Source organism: Eumetopias jubatus, unplaced genomic scaffold, assembly GCF_037043125.1.
Source record: "Eumetopias jubatus isolate StellerSeaLion01/CBP00866 unplaced genomic scaffold, mEumJub1_p1.0 scaffold_9, whole genome shotgun sequence".
Classification (NCBI taxonomy): domain Eukaryota; kingdom Metazoa; phylum Chordata; class Mammalia; order Carnivora; family Otariidae; genus Eumetopias; species Eumetopias jubatus.
The window spans coordinates 35,297,706-35,313,523 of NW_028274815.1; the positions used below are offsets into that span (position 1 = coordinate 35,297,706).

Genomic DNA, 15,818 nt, shown 5'->3' on the forward strand with positions numbered 1-15,818 from the left:
ATGGGGCTCCACCATATTCTTTTTGCTTCTTCCAATTTTTTAGATTTTAAAATTACCTTATTGCAAATAATAGGAATTGTGGTAGAAAGTGCAATTATGCTGAAACCAAGAAGTAGTAGTCCCTCAGATCATCCCTTCTTGCTCACTGTCAAACACTGTTACTAATTTAATATATTCTCCCTGTTTATTATGTAACTATTATATTGAGATCCATGAAGTTATGTTCAGTGTTGTATTGTGTGATAGATCCAAGTTTATCTATCTCTTATATGTTTTATGGTAGGGTAAGTTTCCCCTCATTGTTCTTTAAAATTTCCTGTGTGGTGGGGGGGGCAGGGTGCAGAGATGTGTCATCTCAGAGATTTTTTCTTTTTTTTTTTTAAAGATTTTATTTATTTATTTGACAGAGAGAGACACAGCGAGAGAGGGAACACAAGCAGGGGGAGTGGGAGAGGGAGAAGCAGGCTTCCCGCAGAGCAGGGAGCCCGATGTGGGGCTCGATCCCAGGACCCTGGAATCATGACCTGAGCCGAAGGCAGACGTTTAATGACTGAGCCACCCCGTTGCCCCTCAGAGATTTTTTTCTGACTGTTGAATTTTTTTATCAGTTAGTCAAATTCTTCTTCCCGGATTTCATTAGAATTCTGATTGAAATTGTGTTAATATTTTCTATTACTTCGGGAGGTGACTGGTCATTTCATAATAATGAGTCTATTCCTGTGGGTCTACATGGATCTGTCTTGAGGTTTTTATTCTGTCTCACTGGTTTGTTAATATTCTAGTAACTCACTGTTTTAATTATAGCGACTTTGTAGTGTGTGGTAATAATCTGGTGAGGCTAATCCTCCTATTTTTCCAAATAAACTTTATTATCAGCTTGAATCTTCCTTACTATGTTTATTGGAGTTTCAGTTAATTTTTAAGTTGATTTAGGGAGAACAGACTTTTGATGGTTTTGAAAAATCTTAATTAGAAACAAGGGATGTCTTTTTCTCTGTTCAAGGCTACTTTTGGGGTCTTGTGGTTTTGTTTTGTTTTTCTTAATATAGTCATATAGATTTTATACATTTCTTGTTAAGTTTATTTTTAAGTTTATAATTTGTTAGCTGTAAGTATTCATCTTTAACAAAGAAAAACACCGTATTTTTCATCATAAATGAAGAAGTGACTTTGGATTCTTTTTCAGCCTAAAGCATTTGGCATATCCAGCATGTTTCATTTCACTTGTAATCAGGCATCTCACTAGATGCAAGATTAAAAGAACCCCCTTCTTTTTTGTAATTAATATATTTCCAGAGAAGGGTGTAGGGTGGCAAATAGGTCACCAACAGTTAAACCTGTCTTGGAAAACATGGACATTACTATCATAGAAACTCCTATCATAGCTAGTACCTGTTTGCAGGGAATTTAAATAGTAGAAATACCATACTCAAGAACAGATATTTAGGACTTGCTGCAGTCTGGGTTTACTAACCCTTTTGATACTCTTGAGTGGTTACGGTTTGACCAGTGGCCAGATTCTGATTTGCACTGGCATGGAATATAGAACTTGAATTAATATCCTGAGTAGGTGGCAGCATCAGCACCATGCCAGAATATATTACAGGCTTGCTTTGTTTGTGAATGTGTCTTGATGGATTCTAAGACATTGTTGTGGCATTTGTCTTGCTAGTGAATAAATCTTTTTGTAGCTTCAGAATTTTTAAATTCACTTACGGCTACCCACCATCTAACAAATTCTTGAGATCTAGAAAGATCGGTATGTAGTTTGCAAAGGAAGGTAAAAGTTTCTTTCAGATTTTAAATCTTTTATTGAGTTTGAATAAACCACCTAGCGAACTTTGCATTGAAAAAAGATGTGCTGGTGGGGAGTTTTGATTGATTTCTTCACTGTATTATTTCACTATAATACTGAAATTTTAAGAAAAATCTGTTTACATATTAAATTAAAATTTGTAACTGCTAAAAAGTATTATAACATTAAATTAATAAACTCAAATGACTGGATTTACAGATTTGGGTAAAACCTGGCAGTAATCAGTTCAGCTGAGTAACCTGGGGAAAACTAACCCCTTGGAAATTCCCATTTTCTCCTCTTTTATGTTAGTGTATGTGCACACATAGTACTGTGATGATCCGATGAAGTAATTCCTGTAAAGCATTTCTCAGAGCACCTGACTCTCCTTGTTCGCTGTTGCAGTTGCTTCTCCCTGGCCCCCACTGCCTACTGCTACTAATTAAATAACTCTTGTGGATACTTGGGGATTTCGGGAGGTATCTATCTTTGAGAATTAAAGATTAAATTAGTATAGTCTCTTCTGCTACAATATATGCTTTTGAAACTTGAATTAGTTCATATGTAGTTGATAAATAGGGAAATATGAGAGAGAGCGCCGAATCCTAACCACTAGACCACCAGGGAGCGTTAAATAGGGAAATACGAATGTAGTGTGGAAGTTGGGTCAATTTATTTATTTATTTATTTATAAAGATTTTTATTTATTTATTGAGAGAGAGAGAATGAGAGGAAGGTCAGAGGGAGAAGCAGACTCCCTGCTGAGCAGGGAGCCCGATGCAGGACTCGATCCTGGGACTCCAGGATCATGACCTGAGCTGAAGGCAGTCGCTTAACCAACTGAGCCACCCAGGCACCTGCAAGTTGGGTCAATTTATAGGAGATTTTCCCCAGCAATCAGGGAAGCAAGTATTCTTTTTTTTTTTTTTTTTTAAAGATTTTATTTATTTGACAGAGAGAAACAAAGCGGGAGAAGGAACACAAGCAGGGGGAATGGGAGAGGGAGAAGCAGGCTTCCTGTTGAGCAGGGAGCCCAATGTGGGGCTCGATCCTAGGATCCTGGGATCATGACCTGAGCCAAAGGTAGATGCTTAACGACTGAGCCACCCAGATGCCCTGGGGAAGCAAGTATTCTTACAGATAAAAAGAGAGTTGAAGGGGCACCTGGGTGGCTCAATCAGTTAAGCGGCTGCCTTCGGCACAGGTCATGATCCCAGGATCCTGGGATCGAGTCCCACATCAGGCTCCCTGCTCGGCGGAGAGCCTGCTTCTCCCTCTCCCTCCACCTGCCTCTCTGCCTACTTGTGCTCTCTATCTCTCTGTCGAATAAATAAATAAAATCTTAAAAAAAAAAAGAGTTGAAGAGAAAAAGATGGAAATTCTATAAGAAGGGTTTTCCTCTAGTGCAAGTAGTGGCTGGTTTAGTGGCCTCAAAATCTGTGGCACTTTTCACTATGGTAAAACTATATGGGGAAACTTAAGAGTCCCAGATGAAGGGGGGCTTGCAGATATTTCACACAGTGTTTAAGAAGAAACCCTGTTTTTTTTAAATTTTGTAGAAACTGTATACACTGACCTACATCGCAGTGGAAGAAGTGTGAGTCTGCGGTTTAAGGAGATAAAGGGTCAACCAACCTTTAGTTTTGTTGCAAATGGCGGTGGAGACTTAACTGCGCTAGTATTTTTATTAATGAATATTACTTTTTTTTTAAATACTCTGGTTACCAAGTATAATAGGTTTTCCAAAGTTTTTGTTTTAAAACAGTTTTGTTTTTTTTTCCCATAAACCCTAGTTTTTTAGTGTGTAATTTTGCAGAATGTGCTTTTCAACAATGTTGTGGATGTTAACTAAAAAACACCAGCCTGTAACAGTTAGGTGTAAGCTGGTGTTGATTGCAACCATGTAGAACAGTAATTCTCAACCCAGGGGCAGGAGACATTAGACAGTGTCTGTGGACATTTTTGGCTGTCAGAGCTGGTGGAGGGAGTGGGGCGTGGGGCACGGATGCTAGTGGCATCTAGTGCGTAGAGAGGCCAGCGATGCTGCTGATCATCCTGTAATACACGGGACAGACCCCCCACAAAAAGAGTTACTCATCCCTAAGTATCGATAGTGCTGAGGTTGAGAAACCCTGCAGTAAGGACTCTTGGGAAATAGTAAACAGTAAGTGCTATTTTTGTGTTAATATTTATGTTATTATAATAATACTTAATTCTGAAATATAAATTATTGTGTGATTTAATCTATTTCTATGCTTTTGATTATTTTTGTACCAGGACAACATTGTTTAATTACTGTTGCTATATATTATAATTCCATCCAGTTAATTCTTTTATTATTCTTTTCATAATAATATTCTTTGATTTGCAGATATTAATATTCAAATTATTTTATTGGCTTCCAAAATTAAATTTTGTGAAATTTAACCTATTGGGGTACTTGTACAAAAAAGATAGCCTTAGGATTTTAAATCTTTAGTCTTTTTCCCCTCAAATTATCTTCTTTGAAAGTTTTGTAATTTCTTTATATAAACATAACTCCAGTTTTACTTCTTAGTGTTTTATATTTTTGTTGCTATAATAAAAAATATATTTTTATATTATATTTTCTTTGGAATGGCACTTGAGTTTTTTAATATTCTATTTTTATTGTGCCTTTCTAGTTACTTATTCTTTTTTTTTTTTAAAGGTTTTATTTATTTATTTGAGAGAGAGAGAATGAGAGATAGAGAGTATAAGAGGGAAGAGGGTCAGAGGGAGAAGCAGACTCCCTCCTGCGCAGGGAGCCCGATGTGGAACTCGATCCCGGGACTCCAGGATCATGACCTAAGCCGAAGGCAGTAGCTTAACCAACTGAGCCACCCAGGCGCCCCAACTAGTTACTTATTCTTATATAATTGACATATAACATTGTGTAAGTTTGTGTACAATTTATATATATATTGAATTTATATAATTTTTATATTACTACCATAGCTTAGCTAACACTGCTGTCATATCACGATTATTTCTTTTTTGTTGTGGGAAGAATTAAGTCTCTTATCAACTTTGAAGTTTATAGTATTGTTGACTTATAATCACCATGCTGTGTATTGAATCTCCAGGACTTACCTACTAGTTGGAAGTTTGTACCCCTAAACAACATCTTCCCAATCTCCCCATCCTCTAGCCTCTGGTAACCACCGTTGCACTCTCTGCTTTTTGTTTTTTTAGATCCCACGTATTTGTCTTTTTAACTCATTATTCCTTTGATTCATAACTTTAAACATTGGCCAGAACTTTCAGAACAATATTAAATAAAAATGGTGACAGATGGCATCCTTGTGAGGTTCTGAATTAAATATAACATAAAAAGTATAGTACTCTGATGATTGGTACAAAGGAAGTGAAAATGAATTGTGTTTAGAACAAAGAATATTTCCAGTTCTCTAGGAAAGGTCCTATAGGATGGGTTCCATACAGCTTTAGTTCTTCAGAGTCTTTGAATAACATCATGTGCTCTTAGATGGTTAATACTAAAGAAGTATTTTGTCCATATTTCCTTCCTTCCTTGTCCATATTTTCTAGAAATCTTAAAATATAGCTGGAGGGTTAGGGCTGTCACATTTAAAGTCATTGCTGAATCTCTCTCTCTCTTTTTTAAGATTTTATTTATTTATTTGACAGAGAGAGAGAGACAGCGAGAGAGGAAATACAGCAGGGGGAGTGGGAGTGGGAGAAGCAGGCTTCCCGCCAAACAGGGTGCCCGGTGCGGGGCTCGATCCCAGGACCCTGGGATCATGACCTGAGCCGAAGGCAGACGCTTAACGACTGAGCCACCCAGGCGCCTCTGAATCTCCTTTTTTTTTTTTTTTTCAAAATTATGAAGAATTTATGAAGCAAAAACAAGGTGCTGTATACACTTACGTAAGTAGTTGGTAAATACATTTTTTTTAAGAACTCAGAGATGCGGGAGATCATCATGGGCTGGTGTGGGACTAGATTAGAATTGTGCAGATTATCATAAATGGAGGTGGGAAGTGAGATTATTACATTGACTAGAATGAACATGACCAGATCATGAAATTAATCTTGGTCCTGTCTCTGGCTCATATCGCAGTTACTAAGACCATTCCAAAGATTATTGCTAGCTTGGCTGAGAATTTAGTTTTATAGATTCTAAATAGGTTTATAAAAGAGGTTCTTAAGTTTTTCCCCTGTGAAAAAGTGATCACACTGTGATATAAATGTAATTAATTATATGGTGAACCCCAAATGGGAAATTCTCATTAGCTGAGAGTGACTGTTTGATATGGAACATTTCTATATTTATTCTTTTGTTGTTGTTGCTGCTACTTTTGTTCTCATCCTGTGGTATTGTCTGCATTTTAGGTATTAGTATGAATGCATCCAGGAGTGTTTTATTATTGTTTGCAGCAATTTTATTTAGAATTCTTATACTAAATTATCTTTCTTTTTTTTTTTTAAAGATTTTTATTTATTTATTTGAGAGAGAGAGTGAAAGAGAGCGAGCCTGAGAAGGGGGGGCAGAGGGAGAACCAGACCCCCTGCTGAGCAGGGAGCCCAACAGGGGACTTGATCCTCAGACTCCAGGATCATGACCTGAGCTGAAGGCAGTCGCTTAACCAACTGAGCCACCCAGGCGCCCCCTGAATTATCTTTCTGCTGTATGCTACAGAATATATGGATGGGACTGAAATGTATCAACTTAACTAACTTGAATTTGAAAGTAAACATCAGTTTTACCATGACATTCTGGAGTATATAGTGTAATACGGACTTAATACTGAATAGTATCATCATTTAATCATCTTGATTTCATTTTATCATTATTATCTTTTTTTTTTTTACCATTTTACTGTTAGGATTTATCTTAAGTTTTATTATTCAGAGATTACAGGGAAGTGTAAGTGCGTCATTCTACTTTTTCAGGTTTCATGCAGGTTGCAAATTTTTTGGGTTTTAACTGAGCTAATGTTGAATGTCTTGGCTTAGATTGCTGAGAATTGTAATCAAAAACAATAAAAAATGAAATCCTTTCAAACACTTTAGATCTCTTTGGCCTAGTACTCGCTCTGTTCTGCTTGTGCTTCTTTATGTTGGGGGTGGAGATTGGCTCTGTGGTTGAACAAGGGGCAAGCTGGGCAAGCCCCACCCTGACAGCGGTGGCTCACTTAGGAGACTGCAGGTAGAAAGGCTGGGTCTGCCTCCCTCCCCTGCCCCCTTTCTCCTGCTGAGCCACTGATACCTGCTTGCTCCTTTGCTATGACTGAGCACAGCAGAGCCTCATAGCCAGGCTTTGTCAGTCACCAGGAATGTTTAGCTTTAGAGTGTATCAGTCAGTGCAAAGCACTCTGCCTCACGTTATAGATGCAGTGATCAAAAGTAAAACAAAGCTGGACCCAGCCCCCAGCCTAATGAGAAATCCATGGCTATAAATCAAACTCCCAGTTGCCGCCCAAGTCTCTTTTCCTTTATTATCCTTTCTCTGGACATCAGATCCCGCCTGACGGTTACATTTCCTTGAGAGACGTTCCTAAAACAAAGCATCCTGCATTATTGTCAGTCTTTTCCTCAGCCCTCACCTCCGCTAGCATTCCTGCTTTCTGTTCATGCCTGCAGTACCAGTTCTCAAGATTTGAAATCTACCTGCTACATAATCTCTTCTTTGATCTCTCTCCTCACTGTCAGTACCGTATTTTGTCTTTGTCAGGTAGCTCTGTAAAGCAAATCACATACCATTGCTAACTGTGAGATACGAAGTTTGGTTCTGGTCTTGTCACGCTCCTACTGAAAAGGCTAGTGCTTCTCATTACTTCGCAATAAAATCTGTGTAGAATCTTCAGTAGTATGTTCATAACCCTCTTAGTTATCTCCTCCCATTCCTCTTAATGTGCTCTGGACAAAAAGAGCTGCTTTTCTCTCTATCACATTTTATTTTATTTTATTTTTTTTTTAAAGATTTCATTTATCTTTTGACAGAGTGACAGTGAGAGAGGGAACACAAGCGGGGGGAGTGGGAGAGGGAGAAGCAGGCTTCCCGCTGAGCAGGGAGCATGTGTGGCTCGATCCCAGGACCCTGGGATCGTGACCTGAGCTGAAGGCAGACGCTTGACAACTGAGCCACACAGGCGCCCCTCTCTATCACATTTTAAAGCCACATGATTTTGCTCACGTTCTCATTTCTTTAAGTCCTTCTCCTTGCCAGTGCACTCAGATCCTTCAGTTCTTTTTTTTTTCCCCCAAGATTGATTGATTTATTTGAGAGAGAGAGAAAGTACGAGCAGGGGGAGGAACAGAGGGAGAGAATATCCAAACAGACTCGTGCTGAGTGTGGAGCCCAATGCAGGCTCGGTCTCATGACCCTGAGATCATGACCTGAGCTGAACCAAGAGTCAGATGCTTAACCAACTGAACCACCCAGGTGCCCCTCAGACTCTTCACTTCTTAGCAGAAATGCCACCACCTTTATATCATCATTCCCTAACTAGTCTGAAGTGGTTTCTCTAATCCTCAGAATCTTACAGCCATTTCTTTCTTTTTTCTTTTCTTTTTTCTCTTTCCTTTCCTTTCCCACCCGCCTCCCTCCCTCTCTTCCTTCCTTCCTTCCTTCCTCCCTCCCTCCCTCCCTCCCTCCCTTCCTTCCTTCCTTCTCTCTCTCTCCCTCTCTCTCAGAGAGAGGGAAGGAGAGGAGGGGCAGAGGGAGAGAGAGGGTCTCAAGCAGACTCCCCACTAGTACGGAGCCTGACGTGGGGCTTCATCTCACAATCCTGAGATCAAGACCTGAGCCAAAACCAAGAGTCAGACACTTAACTGACTGAGCCACCCAGGCGCCCCACTTAACAGCCATTCCTGTATGTCCCTTATGACATCTCTTTCTTTTCATTTGTTTGATAGTTACTTATGCATCTGTTTTACCATAGTGAAAGTGTCTCATGGCAGGAGTGCTTTCTTTTTTGTCTTTGTATCCCTCAGCATGAGGCTTCGTGCCTCACATATGCAGCAGGTACTCAGGAAATAAAGGTTACTGATGAAATGAAGACCTCATATGGTTGGTTTGGTTGTATTATGGTCAGTTCACTTTACAAAGTGTTGTCCATCTGCTGTCTGAAAGAACGTACCAGAACCACAAACATTGGCCTTACATTGTGAATTCTGTGGTGACCACAACACCGTAGGTGACAGTTGCCTTGTTAAGTAACAAGACTCCATTTCCTTTTTTCTCGGACAGGAGAATCAGATGAGAGGGAACAGTCCAAATTGGAAGTTAAAGTTTGGGATCCAAATAGCCCACTTACAGATCGACAGATTGACCAGTTTTTAGTTGTAGCACGGTAAGTATGGCACTGTTGACTCAAGAGATAGCTCTTCTTTTTAGAAAAGAATTTATAGGTGTATGTATATTCCTTTCCTTGTATTCTACCTTTTCCACTGGTTGTGTTCTTTTTCTGGTTATATAAGAAGACCTAATTATGTATCATACCACTTCTTAAATATGATTAACCATTAGTTTTTGTTTGAGAATAGATTTATTAATTTACTGATTAAGAAAAATAATAAATGCTTATTGTAAAAATTTCAGCACTAAGGAACAATATAATGAAATTCAACACCTGAAATCCCTTATCTTTAATTAGAGCAGTTCTCTCTTTTACTCTAGACCAGGATTATCAGGTGTCAGTAATAATGTGCACCTCGAATTCCTCTTATGGCACTTACATATGAGTAGGGCCTATTGCTAAGCATATGGCTTTCCTTTGAGAGCTTTAAGCCTGGCTGCCTGACTGGCTTGCTACCACTCCCACCCTCCCACCCCCTTTAAGAAAATGAGTGGGACAAAAATTTATTTTCATTTTTCAATTATAAAAGTTAAAGATGCTCATGGGAGAATTACTGTAAAGCAGAAGGTAAATGAGATTATTATAGCATTGCAAATAGTGAAAAAATTGATAAATGAATTGAGGCATATTCAGTGGTGGAATATTACTTTATAGCAATGAAAATGAATGAATTAGAGGGATATATAGCAAATAGATAAATCTCAAAAATCATGTTGAGTGAGGGTACACACGGTATGATCACTTATAAAAAGTTTTACAATGTACAGACAATGTCTTATTTCATGAACGGGCATATGGATACACATGCTTATATGTATGTATGAGTTCTGGGAATGTATATAGGAGGCTCTAAAATTTCTAATATTTATTTCCTTAAAAAATGAACCAAACATGGCAAAATATTAGAATCAGATAGGTATAGACATGATTAGAAGGGTCTTCATTATGTTCTCTAATTCTCTGTTGAGCTTTTGTCATAACACAAAGGAAAAAAGGGCCTGAGTCCACCTTAGCACTGTCCATAGTGCCTGTCTCCGTGGAAGTCACACATCATATTGGCGGCTGGGCATTCAGACTCCAGCGCCCACACACGTAGCCACTGGTGATTGGATGGGGACGTGAAGTACATTGTTGGGGAAGCCAGTCCAGTGGATAGATGAGATTGAAGATTTGGGAGTGGAAATGAATCATTGGTGGAACCACTGGCCTAGACACTCCAGACAGGTTCCCCAGATCTGGGATTATTTAGTAGACCTTGCAGTTTCAGATTTGATTTTCATTGTTTTCTCCTTTTCCTGATTGCCATGGACCATAACATTTCCTTTTTCCTTGAAGCCAGAATGAGAGACACCAGAGATGCATCTGGTGCCTTTTTCAGTTTTTGTCTTAAAAAAGATCTTCTAAATACAAATTAAGACCATAATCAGATACCATTACACGTCCCACCAGAATGGTTAAAATTTAAAAGGCAGTGCGTGAGCTGTCGTGCCGGTGGGCATGTAAGTTGGTATAGCTGCTTTGCGCTCAGAGACAGACGCATCCTTTACGTTTCGCTCCTGAATGTGTACTCAGCAGACGTGCACACGTACACCTGTGCACCAAAAGATGCATACACAGATGGCATTAACGGCACTACCCAGAGTAGCCCAAACTGGACACAGACGTCCATCGGCGATAGAGTGGGGGTGGGGATGGGGCATCATACAGAGAAATGCTCCATGGCAAGTAAGATGAAGGCACACAGCTCTAAGCAGTAGGATGCATGAGTCCACAAGCGTATTTTGAACAGAAGAAGCTGGATGTGAAAAGAGTACATAGTATGCACTTGTATTAAGTTCTCAAATGAGCAAAACTAACCCGTGGTGTTAGAATCCATTATGATGGTTCTCCTTTGGGAGGAGGAAGGGAGTACAGATAGGGAGGGATGCGAGGAGTCTTCTGGGGTGCTGTTGCATTCCACTCCTCGCCGTGGGTGTCAGTGACATGAACGGGTCCACTTTGCAATCACTGCGGAGCTGTACAGTGTGCGCTTTGACGCCCCTGTGTTATATGTTAATTAGAACATTTAAAAATTTTCTTCCTCAGCTAACATGCTTAAAATGCAGACAAGGGAAGGGGAATAAAATAAAGCAAACAGCAAGTCTTATGTTTATTTCATGCTTTATCTGTGGAAAGGCCTTCTGAATCATTAAGTGAAAAAAAGTGTTGCAATTGTGTTTTGTTTTGTTTTAATGGAAATCTGTTATATCTTGAGCCCTCATAGGAAGAGGTTGCTACAGTTGATGATACCTCATTTCAAGGAAAGAATGTTATTGGGATTTCACAATTTGGGCTATAAAAAGTGGTCAGAGCTTGTTTTGCATTAATTGTCAAACTCTGTAGCTTATTTACTTCTCATTTTTTTGAGCACAGTTCAATACCAAATTGTTTACTCCGTGGCATTTCATAATGGGTCTTTCCCTTCTTTATGGCACACAAATCACTTCTCCATTTCCTTATAATGACCCATATATAGTAAATTGGCTTGTCAATGCTTAAACCTTATAGTAAATACTTTTTATTTTATATTTGATTCTTAAACATCCAAGAACTTGTTTGATTTTTTTTTCTTCTCCCTTTCCTTTATTTTTTCCATAGCACATATCCACCTGACAGCTATGTTTGTTATTTACCTGTGTAAATTTACCTGTCTTCCTGTGTAAAGAAAAGTATTGCCCAAGATGAGCCCTAGCCCTAAAGACCATGGAAAATAATCCTCTGCAGCCTGTTTAAAAGATTACCTCTTGGAGGCTGGTATACTTAGGGATGACAAATTTCTGAGATTGCTAGATGCAGGCAGAGGTTGATTTCATCAGTGTGCCCTCCCCTGTTTCTGAAGTGGCCAAGGCAAATTGCCTCATGTGGTCCACTCAAGATGATCCCTGAATGACTGCACCAAGAGCAAGAAGGAAACGAGTCCACTGCCCCAGAAAGGAGCTGTAGCGGAGACAAATGTAGAGCCCTTCTTGGCCAACACTGTTCTTTGCACAGGAGGAAACTGGGCCATCTCACCCAAGGCCCAGCATGCATTGGAGACAAGGCTGAGACTCACACTCAGACCTCAGCTTCCGGCCCCTGGATCCTCACCGCCGACTTTTCTTTTACAGTTTGCATGCACTACCCAAATGCATGTTTTCTATGTTGTTTTTTTTTAAACATAAACATAACAGAGCCTTAATTTTTCCTCTTTGTTTTTGTGGATTATTCAGTGCTGTGGGGACATTCGCTCGAGCCCTTGATTGCAGCAGCTCAGTGAGGCAGCCGAGTCTACATATGAGTGCAGCTGCAGCGTCTCGGGATATCACCCTGGTAAGATGCTTCTTGAAAGTTAGGGGTTATTATTTCCTCTGCTCCTTCAATTTTAAAGTTAGTATTGCATGTTGTAGATGGGAGAGCTTTCTGGTGAAAGAGCTTTCTGGCTCTTAGCCCTGCTAACTGCTAGGTTGATTTGGCTCACCTGATTGGTTAACTGGGGTTAGGGTGTCCCGTTCCTAAGTCCCCTCTTGTGTTTGTGAGCTGAGACAAATAAGAATGACTGTTGATGGAGTAGCTATGAAATGGAAGAAGAATATTCTGGGGAAAACAGTTTAACATTCTGACCCATCTCTTCTCACTTGTATGATTCTTTTCTTGTAGTCTCTCTATGGACTTAAATCGTTATACATTGTATATAATGCTTTACAGGTTTTTTTTCCTGAACGTGACCATCTCTTATTGCTATAGGAGTTAATTCAGTTATCATGTCATTATTCAGTATCAATATTTAAGTTTTCGTGTCTGTTCATTAGAAAGAGGTTCTGTTTTTGTGCATTTTTCATTCCATTATGGTTGCTTCTTCTAAGACTATTTCCTTTTTTTACTTTCATGATCAAGTGAAACTTCCCATATTCAGTTTATACCACGATGCCTGCTGTGGCCAGGCATTGAACGTGGCTCTCGGCTTCCTTATCTGCACCCTCCAGCAAAATGGACCTGCAGGTTTTTGCCAGTTGAAGTTACTCTGTATTTGACTACCACAACCCTTTGAGACAATAACAGATGAGAAAACTGAGGTTTGGCGAGGTTAAATTATTTGACCAACATCCATTACTATAAGGTTTCCATTTTTTTTTTCTTCACAATACCATGGCGGTTCTTTACAACTAGCTTATTAATGTAGATCTTCTTGCCTCTGCAGTTCCCTGAGACCATTTATTAATGCTGGTTACATCATCACTCATGACACTACATTATCCATCCTGCCTCTTCTGAATACTAGTTTCTGGTGACTCTCTTTAAAGTCATCACTGTGCTCTGTTGATGATGACCACAAATGCAAGTTTTGCCCAGGATATGCAGAAACATGTGAGCAATAATTTGTTTTCTGGTTCTGTTAAATTTATCATTCAGAATTTTATAGTATAAACTTAAATACATCTTCCAATCCTGTCTTCCTTTCAATTCTTCAGACCATAATCACTACCAAATAAAATGCACCAAGAGTCCAAAATATGTCTCCCCTCAAAATATATCCAAAACCTGACCACTCCTCTCTGTCTCAAGGTCTTCAGTGTTAATCCAAACCGTCTCACTTAGGGTACTGATATTCAGTACCCCATAACAGGTTTTCCCAAGTCTACTCCTACAAGTTTCAATTTTGTTTTCTGATGGAATGGAATACAGTGATAGGTTTTACTACTTTCTGGTTCTATTCCAATTTGAAATGCCACAGTAATATAAAAGCAACAGTAATATAAAAACTCATACTGGAATGCACATCAAATTCGTTTCTTACAAGGCTTTCTTATACTATAGATGATGGTGAAAGCATGAATACTCTGTAGCCATTATGGAGCTCCTTTCTTTATGCTTTCTCAGAGACTAGATGTTGTTTATAGAAGCACGTTTTGTTCTCTCCATTGGTACATTAATATTTTATGTAAAAATTTAGGGGTGTCAAAATAGGTTTGTATTTTGTTTTTTAGAACTTGTAGAGTACTTTACTAAAGGAGTGAGAGTACAAGTGTCACATTTGTAAAAACCTTCAAAATCCTGTCACTAGATATTTCTATGAACCAGAACTATATGGAATCTAATCACCACTTGTATTTTTTTTCCTGTTCAAGGAGATTTTTTCCCCAATTCTAAAATCAGTGTATGCTTTTTTGAAAATTTGACAAATTTAAGTACAGCAGCAGCCAAAAAGAAGTCTTATTCTTATTACCCAGAGTAGAATATTCTTACCGTTTTGTAATATTTCCTTTCAGCCACTCTTTGTGCATTATAAACAGTAATACCAGCAAATTACGGAATAGTAGAGGATAACGTAATAAAACTCCACATAATGCCACCTAAAACAAATGTTAGTATTTTAGTTCTTTGGATTAAAGAAAATTTCAACCATTATACTGTTGTCTCTAATGTTCTCTCCCCAGTTCTGTGCTGCACCCTCCCTCCATACCTCTGACGCCCATCACCCCAGCCTGCTGTCAAGAGATCTGCTATGTATCTAGTCTGTGTTTTTCTAGTTTCACTATGTATTTGTGTGTCTGAAAACAACATAAAGATTGTTTTGCGTGTGTTTCAATTTACTCTGTGACATTTTGCTATTTGCCTGTTATTGACATCTAGCTATGTTAATAAACACATACCCAGTTCACTCATTTTAACCACTGGGTAGTATTTGTAGTACTCCTTCCTGGAATACTACACCACATTATTTATGTATTCTCTTAACGATGAACATCTGGAATGCTTTAAAAACATTTTTCATTTGCTACTACCCATAATGCTGCATTGAAAATTCTAACACATATCCTTTGTGAGCATGTATACGAGCTTTCTGCCATAACAAGAATTGTAATAGTTATTCATAGTGATTCATAGGGCTGTGCTCACTTTGAATTTGACCAAATGCAACCAAGTTACTCTGCATACCAAGGTAGAAATTTATAATCCCACAAGCAGTCCGTGAATATTTTCCTTTCCTCATCCATTTTCTTATAGTCTTCAACCTTGTGTATTTTCAGACAAAAATTTTAATTAACCTGATGCTTATCTCGTTTTAATGTGTTTCTTACTTAATGAGGTTAAGCAGGTTTTAATATATTTATTGGCTCTTCAGGGTTTTTTTTCTTTGTGTTTTAGATTTATATCCTTTGTCCGTTCTTCACTTGTATTATTCTATTTTTTTCTAATAGTTTTAAAATGTTACTCATATTCAAGACTATAAATATACCTGGAGTTTATTTTTTAAGACTGGAATGAGGTGTAGGAGTGTCATTGTGTTTTTTTCCCATATGGAAAATAACAACACCTTTTATTGAATTGGTTGTTTCCATATGATTTTGTATTGCTTCCTCTTTCTTATTTCAAGGTTTTAGATATGGTCAGGTCTGCTTCCGGATATGTAACCTATTCTCTTCTGTTTTGTTGATCTGTCCCTGCGCAAGCACCACATTATAAAAAAGCTGCTAAGTCCCACATGAACTTTCTTGTTAACACATAGTGGAAGTCATTTAAATGGGAGCTTTGTACTTTGCCTCCTCCCACCATGTTTTCCCTAACAATATAAAATGAACACTTTTTCATATCGTAAGAATCGGAAAGTTTTTTTTTTAATGTTGCGTGACCACACTTGTATAGATAAACTTGTTACTTACATA

At 38.6% G+C, this 15,818-nt stretch overlaps 1 protein-coding gene across 6 annotated transcripts in view; it reads left to right on the forward strand.

Annotated features, from left to right (window-relative positions):
* The window catches only part of MTA3 (metastasis associated 1 family member 3), a 168,791-nt gene that overhangs the window by 90,865 nt on the left and 62,108 nt on the right, over nt 1-15,818 (forward strand). For all 6 annotated transcript variants that reach the window (XM_088026410.1, XM_028117265.2, XM_088026407.1 and 3 more), the window contains 2 exons: nt 9,027-9,129; nt 12,384-12,483. In XM_088026410.1, coding sequence (XP_087882536.1) covers nt 9,027-9,129; nt 12,384-12,483 — 203 coding nt within the window. The remainder of the gene's footprint in view (nt 1-9,026; nt 9,130-12,383; nt 12,484-15,818) is intronic.